Genomic DNA, 13,710 nt, shown 5'->3' with positions numbered 1-13,710 from the left:
TCTCGGTTTCATTGATCTTTTGTATTTTTTTTTTTTTGGACTCTATTTTATATATTTCTGTTGTGATTTTTATTATTTCCTTTCTTCTACTCATTTTGGATTTTGTTGTTCTTTTTCTAGTTCCTTTAAGGCATAAAGTTAGATTGTTTCTTTGAGATTTTTCTTGTTTCTTGAGGTAGGCCTGTATTGCTATGAATTTCCCTTAGGACTGCTCTTGCTGTGTCCCACAGATTTGAGGTCATTGTTTTAATTTTGTCTCAAGGTATCTTTGATTTTTACTTTGATCTCATTATTAACCCATTCATTGTTTAGTAGCATGTTATGTAGCCTGCATGTGTTCGTGTAATTTTCATTTTTTTTTCTTGTAATTGATTTCTGGTTTCATATCATTGTGATTGGAGAAGATGTATGATAGGTTTTATGGCCCAGCATGTGGTCTATCTTGGAAAATGTTCCGTGTACACTTAAGAATATATATTCTGCTGCTTTGGGGTGTAATGCTCTAAAAATATAAATTAAATCCATCTGGTTTAACGCATGATTTAAGGTTGCTGTTTCCTTAGTGATTTTTGAACTGTCCAACGATGTCAATGGGGTGTTAAAGTTCCCTACTATGACTATACTACTGATTTCTCCCTTAAAGTTCCCTACTATGACTGTATTACTGATTTCTCCCTTTATGTAGGTCGAAAGTTGACTTACTTAGGTACCCCTATGTTGGATGCATAAATGTTTACTAGGGTTATGCCCTCTTGTTGGATTGAATCCTTTATCATTATAATGTCCTTCTTTGTCTCTAATAGCTTTTGTTTTAAAGTCTATTTTGTCTGATATAAGTATAGGTATTCCAGCTTTTTTTTCATTTCCATTTGTGTGAAATATCTTTCTCCATCCCATTCCTTTCAGTCTGCATATGTCTTCCGATCGGAAGTGGGTCTCCTATAGACAGCATATGTATGCATGAGTCTTATTTTCTTATCCATTCAGCTACCCTATGTCTTTACATTGTAGCATTTAATCCATATACATTTAAAGTGATTATTGATAGGTACATAGTTACTGTCAATTTATTATTCATATTTATGTTCTTTTTTTTCTTCCCCTTCTTCTTAAAGAAGTCCCTTCAACATTTCTTGTAACACTGGCTTGGTTGTGGTGAATTCCTTAGCTTTTTCCTGTCCGGGAAGCTCTTTATCATACCTTCAATTTTAATTGATAGCCTTGCTGGGTATAGCTGTCTTGGTTATAAGTCCTTTCTTTTCATCACTTTGAATATTTCTTGTGAATCACTCTGGATTGCATAGTTTCTCTTGAGAAATCAGCTGACATTCTTAATGGAGTACTCTTGTAAGTAGCTGCCTTTCTTTTGCTGGATTTTAGGATTCTGTTTTTATGCTTTGTCATTTTAATTATGATGTGTCTTGATGTGGGTCTGTATGGGTTCATTTGTTTGGGACTCTGCGATTCCTGGGGTTGCATGTCTATTTCTTTTGCCAGCTTAGGGAAGTTTTCCGTCATTTCTTCTAATAGGTTTTCAATTCCTTGCTCTCTTTCTCTTCTCTTTCTGGTACCCCTATGACGCAAATGTTGTTATAACTGATGTTGTGTCAGAGGTCCCTTAAACTATCATCATTTTTTAAAATTATTTTTTCTGTTCTAATTGGGTGTTTTCCACTACCTTGTCTTTCAAATCGCTGATTCGATCCTCTTCTTGATCTAATCTACTGTTGATTTCTTCTAGTATATTCTTCATTTCAGTTATTGTATTCTTCATTTCTGACTGGTTCTTTTTTATGGTTTCTATGCCCCTTTTTGTGCTTACTATCTCTTTGTTGACATTCTCACTGAGCTCATCTATTCTTCCCCTAAGTTCATTGAGCATCCTTACAATGAGTGTTTTGAACTCTGTATTGGGTAAGTTGCTTGCCTCCATTTCACTTAGTTATTTTTCTGGAATTTTCTCCTGTTCTTTCATTTATGACATGTTTGTTTCCTCATTTTGGCTCCCTCTGTGTTCATTTCTATGTATTAGGTAGATCTGATACATATCCCAGTCTTAGCCAGGTGGCCTAATGTAGTAGGTATCCTGTGTGGCCCAGTGGCACAGTCTCCCTAGTCACATGGGTCAAGTGCTTTAGCAGTATCCCTTGTGTGGGTTATGTGTGCCCTTCTGTTGTAGTTGAGCCTTATTTATTTGCATGTCAGTGGGTGGGATCAACGCATACACTAACTGGCTGTGAGGAATGGCCATAAACACGGTGTATAATCTATTATGTGGGGGCTGACCCCACAAAGTGGGATTTGCCCCAGCGGGCTGATGTTCCTGTTGATACCACCCCTTGGGTTCACCGCTTGTGGGGCAAATCAGGCAGTGCTCTGCTGTGGTCTGACAACAGCCTCTGGATGTGGTGGTTCTGTACTTCCTTGGGAGGGGCTCCCTTGTAGGCCAAAGTCAGCTGCTGTCTGTGACCGGCCCAAGGCTACCTGGTAGGAATTACAAAGCTATCTGTGGTTGGTGGCTGTCTGTATTTGACCTGTAGGCACATGGGAGAGGCCAGACAATGAACTGAGGCTGAATGTTTCCAGTACCAGATCTGCAGCAACTCAGCAAAAGACCTAGGGCACCCCAAAGTCTGAGGCTGCCTTCCAGCTGCCCATAAGGCTCAGCAGTTGAAAGAGCCTCGCATGGTACATAAATTGGAAGGGGCAAGGTCCTAGGGAATTACCAGGGTGGGGCAAGTAGTATTCCCCACGTTAGTTCAGATTCAGACTTGGTGCCAATGTCAAGCCTATGGCCACTTTCAAAAAAAGTCTGAGATCATACCAAGGAGAGCTGCTGCCCACCCTGGGCCCACAAACTCTTGATATTTATTCAAGAACTATTGCAGCTCAGGACAGAGCTCCTTGCTTGCCACCAAAAATATCTCCTAAGGTTTGTGAGTTGAAGCCTGTTGACTGCTGTTGAAGGAGCTTCCTGCTGAGAGCATGGTATGGGACTCGCCCAGCCACAAAATTTCCACTGGCAATTTGTGAGTGGGGTGTGGTGGGGTTTGAGGGAGTCATTGGAATAGAGTTAGCAGAGCTCATTAGGTCAATGCAGATTTAGATTTGGCTGTGTTGGGGTTGGGCTCAATACAGGCAAGACGGCGCCTGCCAACAAATTGCACAGGAAGAGGGCTCAACATAGGAATAATGATGGCTAGTGCTCCAGCCCTGAAGCCACATAACTCGGTCTTTCCTTGTATGTCTCTGGCACCTCCCAAGCTGCTGTCCCTCCATCTGAGCCCAAGGTAAGTGCCTGTGAGTGAGTCTGTGTGTGGGCTTTTTAAGGGGACATCTGGGTTTCCAATGTCTCACCCAGATGGTCACATTCTCCACTGATTTTTATAGCCAGATTTTGTGGGGACTCCTCCTCTTGGCACTGGAACTGTAGGCTTGCGAGCCCTGGGGTGGAGTTGGGGCCCTTCGCTTCTCCGGGAAGACATCCACAGCCGAGATACCCCCCGCAATGTTCTACTATGCGTGTGAGTGTGGGACCAGCCCATTTTGCGTCTCTGCCCCTCCTAGCAGTTTGGATATGACCTCTTCTTTATATCCTTAGTTATAGAAGTTCTGTTCAGCTAGTCTCTAGATGATTCTCCAGGTTGACTGTTCTATGATTTAGTTGTAATTTTAATGCAGTCATGGGAAGAGGCAAGTAGGTTTTTTTTTCTACTCTGCCATATTGACTGGAACCTCTATTATTAGTCTTGTCTTATGTCCCACGTGTTATTTTCATACTCTCTTCTAAGAGGCCTCACTTCCACCCATCCCAGGAGAAAACTCATTCTTCTATACAAAACTTTTTAACAACTAAATCTAAGATAAAGCAAGTCCTTATTACTTTCTCATAAAGTCAATGCACAGTTGGTGGTGTAAAGCTCTCAGCTATATAATGTGTTAAATATGCCAAGTCAAAGCACATGCTTGCAGAAAAGAGGGCCATAGAGCAAGGAAAGAAAAAGGCCAGCTGCTGAAGTTATCAGAACAGCCAAATCAACCACGAGGATCGGTGGATGACTTTTCACACTGAATCTTAATCTACAAGGCCCTACCTACCTCTCCAACTTCATCTCTTACGATTCTCTTCTTTGCTCACTACCCTTGGGCCATACTGAACTACTTTTTGGTTCTTCAAATAGGCTAACCTTATTCCCATCTCAAGCCCTCAGTATCTACTGCTGTCTCTGCCCAGAATTCTCACAGTTGGCTCCTTCTAACTTCAGATGTCATCTAAAATATTGTGCCCTTACTGATTTAATCTGTATCTAAAGAAACTCTCCTCAATCAGTGTCCTTTGATATTGTTTTATTTCCTCTCTAGCAATGAGCTAGTTAGGAAGGTATCTTTTTTCTTCATGTGTGTATTGTCTGTCCCTACTTACTAAAGTGTAAATTCCATGAGGGCAGAGCATGTCTGTCTTGTTCACTGCCCTATTACTTAGAAGAGTGCCTGGCACCCAGGGGGCACTCACCAGCTGTTGAATGAATGAAAGACATCCTTCCAAATTCCCTTACATTAAAAATATATAAAGCAAAACTAATAATTAAAACTGAAAATAAACAAAAAGGAAAGAAAATATATATGCTTAAAAGTGAGAGGAGAGAAACAGAAAATGAAGAAAAGATACACTTTTAGTTTATGAAACTTATTTGCAATTTTTCTCCAGGCACAAATTTTGGTAGCTTTGGTATTCTGTCAATAGATAGCACAAATATCGAGGTTGATGCTACCTATGTGTGTTGAAATAATCATCATATCAAACACCTGAATCAGTTAACTGGGTCCTGTAAAATTATGTGTCAGAGTCCATAGTTGGTCTGTGCTTTATAATCCAAAATGGACATTCCTAGATCAAGAAATTCTATAGCTATATATCTTATATATCATAGCATGTCTTACATAGGTAAGATGGCATATGTCTTATAATCTTAAATAAGGCTGGGAGTAACTTTAGTATCCCGCCAGGGGTTAGCATAAAGCCTTGCACACAGTAGGTATCTAGTAAATATCTGCTATACTACAAAACAAGCATTACAACTCTTAACTCTTTGGCAGGTACAAATGATCAGGAAGAGTTATATAAGGAAAATTGGAAACTCTAGGAGCTATGAGAAGAGAAATGTATTTCATTACCTGACTTCTCCCCCGAAGTTCTAACTGTAACAGTACATATGGGAGACAGATGACTGTTCTTGTCATTTGACGTAACAAACCTGAATGGGTCTTACCCTTATCACCAGCTACAGTTACATAATCACAGTTCTGCTGTTCATTGCCTCAATATGAGATGTCTTAATCCTAGGAATGTCTTCTCAAAGCATCCAGGGAAACACTCTCCTTTTATATTACTGAAATACAACCATCTCCCAAAGAGCTTTACTTAAAGAAGAAAAGTGGCCCATATTCCTATAATTTCTGAGACTTCTAATGAACATCAGATCTTCTATAAGTATTTCTTCCTGGGATAATAGAGTGCACTAAAATAAAACGCTGGATAAGAAATACAGGTCAAAAGTGGAAGCAGGAGAAAAGACAGAGAAATCACTTCCACTGAAACAACAGGCAGCTTGTGGATCTTAATGGCAAACTCTGCCACTTTAGTCAGTGTCCTAGGGTTTTATTAACGATACTCTATTTTATATGTTACTGTCAAAATCCTACTAGAAGCAACTGTCACCAAGACAAATTAGAAAGTACGTGAACCTATTTCCTGAAATAGAGCAGAGCTTGGTCCGGCAGGTGGCAGTCTCATAACTTGAATTGCTCCCTGTCAATAGCCACTTACCTTTTTTTCCTTCTTGCCAAAGCTGAGGCCAGGTGTCCCCTTCTCAACAATTATACAAGAGATGCCTTTGTGGCCTGGTCCTCCCGTTCGGCACATTACTATGTAGATATCTGATTCACCTGCACCACTGATGAAGGCCTGTGGGATTGCAGAGGAGGTATACAGGGACCAGGGAATGCATGAGTTCTCTGAGCCTACCACCTGGGAAAATACTTAGGGTCCCCACAACTATAGGACACTAAGAGGTATAACGGCAGAGAGAAACTAAGGAGGGGTAAAAAGAACCTGCAGTGACTGAGGAATTAGGGATCTAGCTGATGAGACTATAAAAAAGATAGACAAAAATGAACAAAATTATATGGAATCAGATCAAGAGATAAAAATAGTGAAGGTGAATAAAGGAAATGGGTCAGAAAAATCTTATGGGAACATTAACTTGCAGATAGCAAGGATCCAGGTGATATCAGCAGGAAGATGGAAACAATCTTGAAGTTGTTCTGAGAGGAGAGCAAACTGGTACCTTGGAGCCATTGAGGATGTAATGATCTCCTTGTTGTTTAGCTGAGGTCAAAAGGGAGGCAGCATTGCTCCCACTCCCTAAGGCAGGGATCAGAGGGGAAAGAGACAGGGCGAGGGGGAAAGTCAATAAAGTTAAGGAAGCCCTTGCATGCTTGCATCTCCTAGAGAACTTTCCCTTAAAACAAACAGCTCAGAGTTTGATACTTTAAAATCAGACAGCCAAAGGGACCCTTTGCACTTGGTAAAAATTACGTATAGCAATCAGACCATTTTCCATCTCTCATCACATTAGCTTACAGTGAATCCTCTACACAGAGCCTGAAGAAACTCTGCCCTAGAGGCCTCTTAGTCATCTGTTAGTTACTCTACAACAAAAACATCTTGGTAAACAACTGTTATTTGTATCAATGGGCTAAGGAGTTCTCAGTGACTTCACTTGAGTGACGTTTCAACTGGCAGTATGGCAAACCCACCTGGCTCAGTGAGGCAGTAGGAAGCAAACTTCTTCATAGTACAGAGTGGTGGGCAAAATCTGTGCCTCTGTTCTTCATTTCCAAAGGTATCAATCATCCAGACACACATGCTGACAGGTATAGCAAAAAGAAAAGGCATTCACAGAGATTAAGATGGAAAAGAAAAGGAAGTTTGAGTGGGGAATGGGTGGGGAAAGGGAACAAAGGCAGAAAAGTAGAAACAGAAGAGTGTGGAGGGAAATGTCACAATTGAGATGATTCAACTTTAAAGGAAAGGCCTGGATTAGAACATTATTCCTAGGACACACATCACCCAGAGACAACCAGGGCCAAGGTATTTCTCACTTGGATGTTCATGCTACTGCTAGTTAGGTTAACTGACCTTCCTAAAAATCAAAGAGTTTTATGTACTTTCCCAAATTCCTGAAAGTTTCATATTTGGGTCGAGGAAAAAGGAGACTGGGCTCTGACCACTCTACTGGAGTGTCTGGTACCACTCAATCTAGGATTTGGGAGGAGGCAGGCAGACCTGGTTATCTGGGCAACATATAAGATGACAGATTCAAGTTCAACAGGCAGCAGCAGACCTAGTGTGAACTTTTAACAGTCTAGTTCTTCAAAGGTGATCAGCCTGAAAAGATAAATCTTTGGTCCCTTTTATCTGCAATTTCCCAGTCAACCCACGTGAATATTTTGTTGCACTTTACAAGTTTGGACACTCACTTGTGGATGCTTATATAGGCTGTGGTGCTGGTGCAGCCTGTAGCCAAAGCTTCAAAGATAATAGAGGTATCGAGCCGTGACAGTCCAGACCCACCTACATCAGTTCGTACATAGACCCCACCAAAGCCTAGCTGGGCTGCCTTCTGCATCATTTCCACTGGGAACAGTTCCTGTGTACAAAAGAGAGCAGGGTCACCAATAAGTGATTCACAGATGGACTTTTCTTTGGAGGGCAAAACGAGGGATTAAGATGTTTGCATTTGAGAGTGCAGGGATTCTTTTAATATGTCATCTAACAGTGGTATCACTTAAAATGCATTTTATGAGGACTGGTTTTCTGGCATTAAAGTTTCTTTTTATTATCAACACAACCACTTTGGTTTTTGGAGTGGTCTAAATCTTTATATATTAAAAACAAAACAAAAACCAAAACAAAACAAAAAACCCCCAAAAACAAAACAAAAACCAGATATCTTCAAGATAATGAAAATACCTTTTAGGAAAGGAATCACACCATTACCAGTACTCTCATTTGTAACTAGAAAATAAACATTGAACAATTAGGATAAAGAGATGAAGATAATTATGGCACTTGTTGGGGAATCTAGCCACAAGGAAAATTCTTACCTTCTGGTCCCACTCTGCCATATTTGGAGCCATCTCCTGAGCAGCAAAGTTAAAAGCTACTTTCTGAAATGCTTTCTGTTCTTCATTTAGTCCCATGGAAGCTATGGGCAAGATTGCACACATTCAGTTCCAGAACAGAGGTCCAGGAAGTGTACCACCACCAAGTACCGTGAAGACGGGACAGTGGACTTATTATAGCATTTCCCATACACAGTACTACCTTTAACATCCAGAGAATAACATCACCCACCATTGGTTTCTTTGATATATCATCACCTTTTTCCTTCTTCCTTCACTTCCAAATGGATTGGCTGACTTTATTTACCTCCTAGTTATTCTTTCAATAATCTAGCTCTTTCTCTTCATAAACACACATTAAAAAATAATAAACACACATTGGCACTCAAATTATGGTAAACATTCTTTTCCTTTAGGATGTCCTACCTTTTCTATATTGGTATCCTGGGAAAATCCCGTCCTATCTGTGTATATCTGTCTATAGTTGTCTATTGGCACCAACATTCATTTCAAAAAAACAGTATGAAAGGAAGATACATTTACTTTGTCTTACCTTTCAAATTAAGGAAAAGAGCCTATCATAAGGCCATGCATTTGGCAAGTCTTAGACATTCACTGATAACTATGATGAGGAAAACTTTCTAATATTAAAAACATGGTTAAGTCCTTACTAAATCTTTTTCACCCCATGGACTCAGAATTCTTAGAACGTTTTCTATCAGTCTTGTAAATTTGGGTAATTCCTTCACTTCTAGGTAAGATACTTAAAAGCTAAAGACAATGACTTAAGTGAGCAATACCAACAGGAAGGTAGTACAGCTTCACTGGGAGAAGTTTCCCTAGAGCCTTAAACATCTTGTAAAAGATTATACTGTAAAAGTGTTTTATCGGAGGTAATACTCTTTAAGAGGAAGATATCTACATAAAACAGTGACTATTCAATTAACATCATTACTTTACAAATTTTCTTTAATCGGTTCCCTTAAGGACATTTTTCAAAAACTGCATAGAGTGAGATAGGACTGAACTGGGAAAAAGAGCTTTAAGTCATCCAGCGAGTTAAGTAAGGCCTAAAATATGCTTCATGTTTTGGAAGGTGACATGGACTTTCAGCTAGAGGCAGGCAAAGCTCCTGTGCAAAACTTCAACCTGGTGGGCATAGTGTAGAGAATTTAAAAAAGATAGAATCACAAATCCTGGGAGCCAGAACACTACAGTAGGATCAGAAACCTGCACAGGGTGAATCCGACTTACATTGTTCATATTTATTTCTCTTTTGTTGTTTCTTAGCACTGCCATTTTGAAAGGATCACCTGCCTCAAGTGTGCTAGGAAAAAAAAAAGGAGTGCATGCCTATACTTAAAGGCACAGTGAAGCCCTAAAGTAGTGGTGGTTATAAAAATGTAAGGAGGAACGAGAAAATGCAGGGCTCTGTATTACTTTCTAATGTTAAAAATTTGGTCATTCTGGGGTGATGCTAAAGAGCACTAAGAAAAGACTATGGGTCCACTCTCGACAATATATTTCAGTGCCTACAACTGACGCACAGGCCTTCCAACAGAGAATAAGTTCAGGTGGCAGAGTCTGTTTCTCTGGGGCAGATCTGGGCATCTTCTATGTGAGACAGGAGAAAGCAGTCTGTATCAGGACTTCATATAGATGGGAAACTCAGAAATGAATAGTTGTGAAGATTAAAGATTAGGCTACCTCGAAGAGCCCAGAGCAGAAACCTTTTGTTGGGTGTTACTCTCAGGAAGATTGTTAGAGATAACAATTCATGGTTCCCTGAGTAGGAGTCAGGTCATCTATTTGCACAATCCTGCAGAAATGCTCCTGCAGAACAAAGTTCCAAGACCATTCACGAAAGAATATTTGACTGTCCACTGTGGAGCAGTGCTGAAGTTACAAAGATGAATATGGTGCATTTACACAAAGGATGACACAAATGGTAAAAATGCAGACACCTTACTGTATAAATAGAAGTGCTACAGAATTTCGGTCCCAGCGAGAGCTCAATGTTTACAGTTATTACTATTATTATTATTTGACAGAGTAAAACAAGTAGTTCAAGGAAAAAAGAAATAGATTTGAATTGCATCCTAAGTAAATAACAGAAAATACATGTCTGCACATCATGTGTATAAGTAAATGCAACATAATTACATTTTTTAAAGTTAGGTAATAAACAGTCAATTTTAGTTAAGGGAATGCTAACAAAAGGAAAGCATTACTTGGAAGAAAAAAGTAAAAAAAAGGCAAGTTATAAAGCAAATCATATACAAGAAAGCCTGGTTACTAAGTAAAAATACCTAAGTTCCCAGAAAACATACACTATAAAAAAAATTAATAAATAAAATAAAACAAAAGCCAGGCCTCGTGAAGTTTGCTTGGAGCTACTGGGTGAGTTTAAGAAGCCAACGCCCACACACCCCCACACACAGTAAAGCTAAATAGAAAAAGGGCCTAAATGAGATAAGGAAAGCCTTCACCTGATAGCAACTCAAATGTAAGCAAGAAGTGAACACATACAGCCACAGGAGGATCAGCAACCTGCACAGGGTGAATCAGACTTATACCGTACACAAAAAACTCCAAATAAGAATGTTAAAAAGCATCCAAAATAGTAACCTAACTAGAGAATCAATAGTTCTTCTTAGAATTCTGGGGATGCTTGAGAAGTTGTAGCAAATTGTAGTGAAAGAGCACTGTATGAGGAATGTCATTTGAGCTCTGGTTCTGAAACTATAAATTGTATAATTTTCAGTGTCAGGTATGTCTGTAAACCTCACTTGTCCTGTTGTAAAATGAGGGGGCGCCACTAGATATTGAGTAAATTTCCTCATTGGTAAAATGATACTAATACCAGTAAAATATGGAAATTACATGTAATAAATATGTAATACATTAAAATAGAAAATTATAATTCTCCTAAAATTATTTTTCACATTAGAATATACAGTGAAACAATCAGAAATATTTGTTGATCACTTCCATTAATTTTAATACGTAGGATGATGTAATTGAAAAGACAATTTCATTTTACTATTTAAAAGATAATTTCTTTTAAAAACATGAAAAAGCATCTCATTGGCTGAAGTTACACCACTAGCTGCTGGAAATATTCATATTTAACCTATTTATTACCAGAATAACTCCTTATCTGCTTTGGTATCAACAAGGGTGACCCTGTTTACCAAATTCTAAGTGCTAGATAGAACAGGGCAACATCTTGTGAAGGTGATATTGAGAAGAAACAGTATTCCATACCTTAGTGCACTTTATAGATCTAAATGTTAATCTAAGGGATACATAGACTATTCTGCTATAAAGAAGAGTCATTTATTTAAAATTTTAAAAAAATGTTTCAGAAGAAAAAGGTCATTAGGTGCTTGACAGAGTCACAAAGTGGCTAGTTATTCCCTAGTCAGCCTAGGTCCTCACCACCTTTATTCGAATCTTAATTATTTCTCTGGTTCCTGAAGACATTCAGGTCTGTAAACTCTGGTAATTTCCCCATTTGTGATAATATATTTTTTTCCTTTGGGAATTTCAACAGTAAAAGTGTTTTATAGGTATAGGTTCTAAGTTACAAAATCTAAATATGTGAGCAAATCTTGTTATTACCTGGAGCTTTTGTTCATTTACCACTATCAGCACCAGGCCTTCACATTCTTACTGCCTTTATGACATACTGTTATGAATTAAATAAACAACAAAAACAACAACAAAAAACCGCCACAAGTTTCTGCACCTAAGCATTCACTCCTTATCTGAAAGCAGGGATAGTAACAGAACGTACCTCAGAGTTGTGAGAATAAAGGTAAAACCCTTTATTCTTATGTAAGTTTACTTATGAAACATGATCTTAAGAGACTGATAATATAAATTAAGTTTAAGGAAGATTTGAACAATAAACTTATAGCATCAGCAACGAGGATTAAGCTGCAAAGTATTTTCATATCAAAATTTAGCCACAGAGGGCTCTTTGCGATAGAGGACACATTTCAGGCGAGAAACTCTCAAGTTCCTCTCGACGGGTGCGGTGGGCAGAAGGGTGGAAAGGGCTCAAGAACCAGTGAAAGGCCTGGAGCACACGTTTCACAAGCCGAGTCTGGGGGTGGGGGAGTAGCAGACGAGGCCCAGAGGCGCAACAGAGATCCGAGAGAGGTCGGCCGAGAAGGCTACCCAAGTAGACAGGATGAAATGACGACCCAGGGGTGACGACCGTGCCTACTGCCTGGGGATGACTGGCCGGCATGGCGAACAGGGCCGAGGATGACCGCCCGGGGGATAGGCAGGCAGGGGGTGATGGCAGTGCGGACCTCCCGAGGGTGACAGCGCGCCCCGGGAGCGTGGGAACCACGGCCCCCGCCCGGGTCCCTAACACCTGCACCCTCGGGCTAGCCTTACGATCGATGCAGGAGACCAAGTTCCGGTGGCCGCTCTTGGAGACCTGGAAACTTCTGTGCAGGAAGGAGAGCTGCGCTCGGAGCCGCCAGCAACCCTTTCGCAACATCGCAGCTACTCCTGCTACTGCCAAGGTCTGACAGCGAATCACTTCTACCTTCTTCACCTAGTCCAGAGCCTGTGGCCCTAGATGCTATATCCCTGCCCCGTGCCCCACACTGCACTTCGACTTTGTACTGCTGAAGGCGGCACCCACTGCGCCGGATTTCTGGAGTCCCGTGCAAGGGGCAAGGACTACAACTCCCAGAGATCCCTGGGGTCTGGGGGCAGGAGATACACGTTTTGTAAGCGCCGCCGGGAGGCTGTTTCCCTGCTTCCAGCGCGTTGGAGGTAGGCTGGGTGTTCTGCGAAGGGGTAGATCCGGTTCAGTGAGAGAATGATGAACGATTGAGAGAAGGATCAAGGAAACAACTGAGGAGAATTTAGGGGCAGGTTATGCGACGTGGAAATGGGGGCATAGGTAACTGGGAGAAATTTGAGGGGCTCAAACCCGGTAGTCTGTGTTGTTCGCAAAAGAACCTCGGGGGCTAATACCCTCTAAATTTCCTCTCATTGTGTCCATCTGGCTCTGTGCAGGTTTCTGGGGAGGGCACACACGGAGTGGCGTCTTGCATCTCTCGGTAGATTCCAGAATCCTCCGCTATTCAGGACCGTGCAGGAAGACCATGCCGAGACCCAAGAAGAGGATGGCTGGGGCTGCTGAGCCAGGTGAGCTGCACCTAGGCTGCAAAAAGGCATCCGCATAAAGAACGTTTCTCTGTGGTTTAATACTTTCAACTCCCTCCTTGTTGGGAGAATCCTTTGTGGATTATTTTCATTTGTTATTCCTAATCGCCTTCCATCTCCTTCACTCTTTGCACCAAGCTAAACCCAGAGCTCCTTCAGCTTGTTTGCTCATTTAAACAATAGCTGTTGGGTAAGCACAATAAAATATTTGTGATACAGGGTGGCATGTACTACTAGTTTCAAGAATATACAGTTCCTTCGGAAGCTAAGTGGGGTCCGGCCTGGTTAATACTTGGATGAGAGACCACCTAGGAATACTAGATGCTGTGG

General features: G+C 40.7%; 2 protein-coding genes across 7 annotated transcripts in view; one reads left to right on the top strand and one right to left on the bottom strand.

The window, feature by feature from the left end:
* The window catches only part of ACAD8 (acyl-CoA dehydrogenase family member 8), a 21,086-nt gene extending 8,213 nt beyond the window's left edge, over positions 1-12,873 (bottom strand). For both annotated transcript variants that reach the window (XM_011376241.2, XM_023521042.1), the window contains exons 1-6: positions 12,598-12,873; positions 8,170-8,270; positions 7,543-7,712; positions 6,820-6,929; positions 6,348-6,424; positions 5,828-5,965 (exon numbers count right to left, since the gene is read on the bottom strand). In XM_011376241.2, coding sequence (XP_011374543.1) covers positions 5,828-5,965; positions 6,348-6,424; positions 6,820-6,929; positions 7,543-7,712; positions 8,170-8,270; positions 12,598-12,703 — 702 coding nt within the window. In that variant the 5' untranslated portion in view covers positions 12,704-12,873. The remainder of the gene's footprint in view (positions 1-5,827; positions 5,966-6,347; positions 6,425-6,819; positions 6,930-7,542; positions 7,713-8,169; positions 8,271-12,597) is intronic.
* Positions 12,874-12,912: 39 nt separating this feature from the next.
* The window catches only part of THYN1 (thymocyte nuclear protein 1), a 5,226-nt gene continuing 4,428 nt past the window's right edge, over positions 12,913-13,710 (top strand). For 3 of the 5 annotated variants that reach the window (XM_023521030.1, XM_011376239.2, XM_011376238.2), the window contains exons 1-2: positions 12,979-13,114; positions 13,231-13,362. In XM_023521030.1, the coding sequence (XP_023376798.1) occupies positions 13,090-13,114; positions 13,231-13,362 (157 nt within the window). In that variant the 5' untranslated portion in view covers positions 12,979-13,089. Of the gene's footprint in view, positions 13,115-13,230; positions 13,363-13,710 lie in introns of all 5 variants that reach the window. The other 2 variants (XM_011376240.2, XM_023521029.1) reach the window with 2 other exon arrangements.

Source organism: Pteropus vampyrus, unplaced genomic scaffold (assembly GCF_000151845.1).
Source record: "Pteropus vampyrus isolate Shadow unplaced genomic scaffold, Pvam_2.0 Scaffold288, whole genome shotgun sequence".
Lineage (NCBI taxonomy): Eukaryota > Metazoa > Chordata > Mammalia > Chiroptera > Pteropodidae > Pteropus > Pteropus vampyrus.
This window is presented reverse-complemented; position numbering and strand designations above follow the sequence as displayed.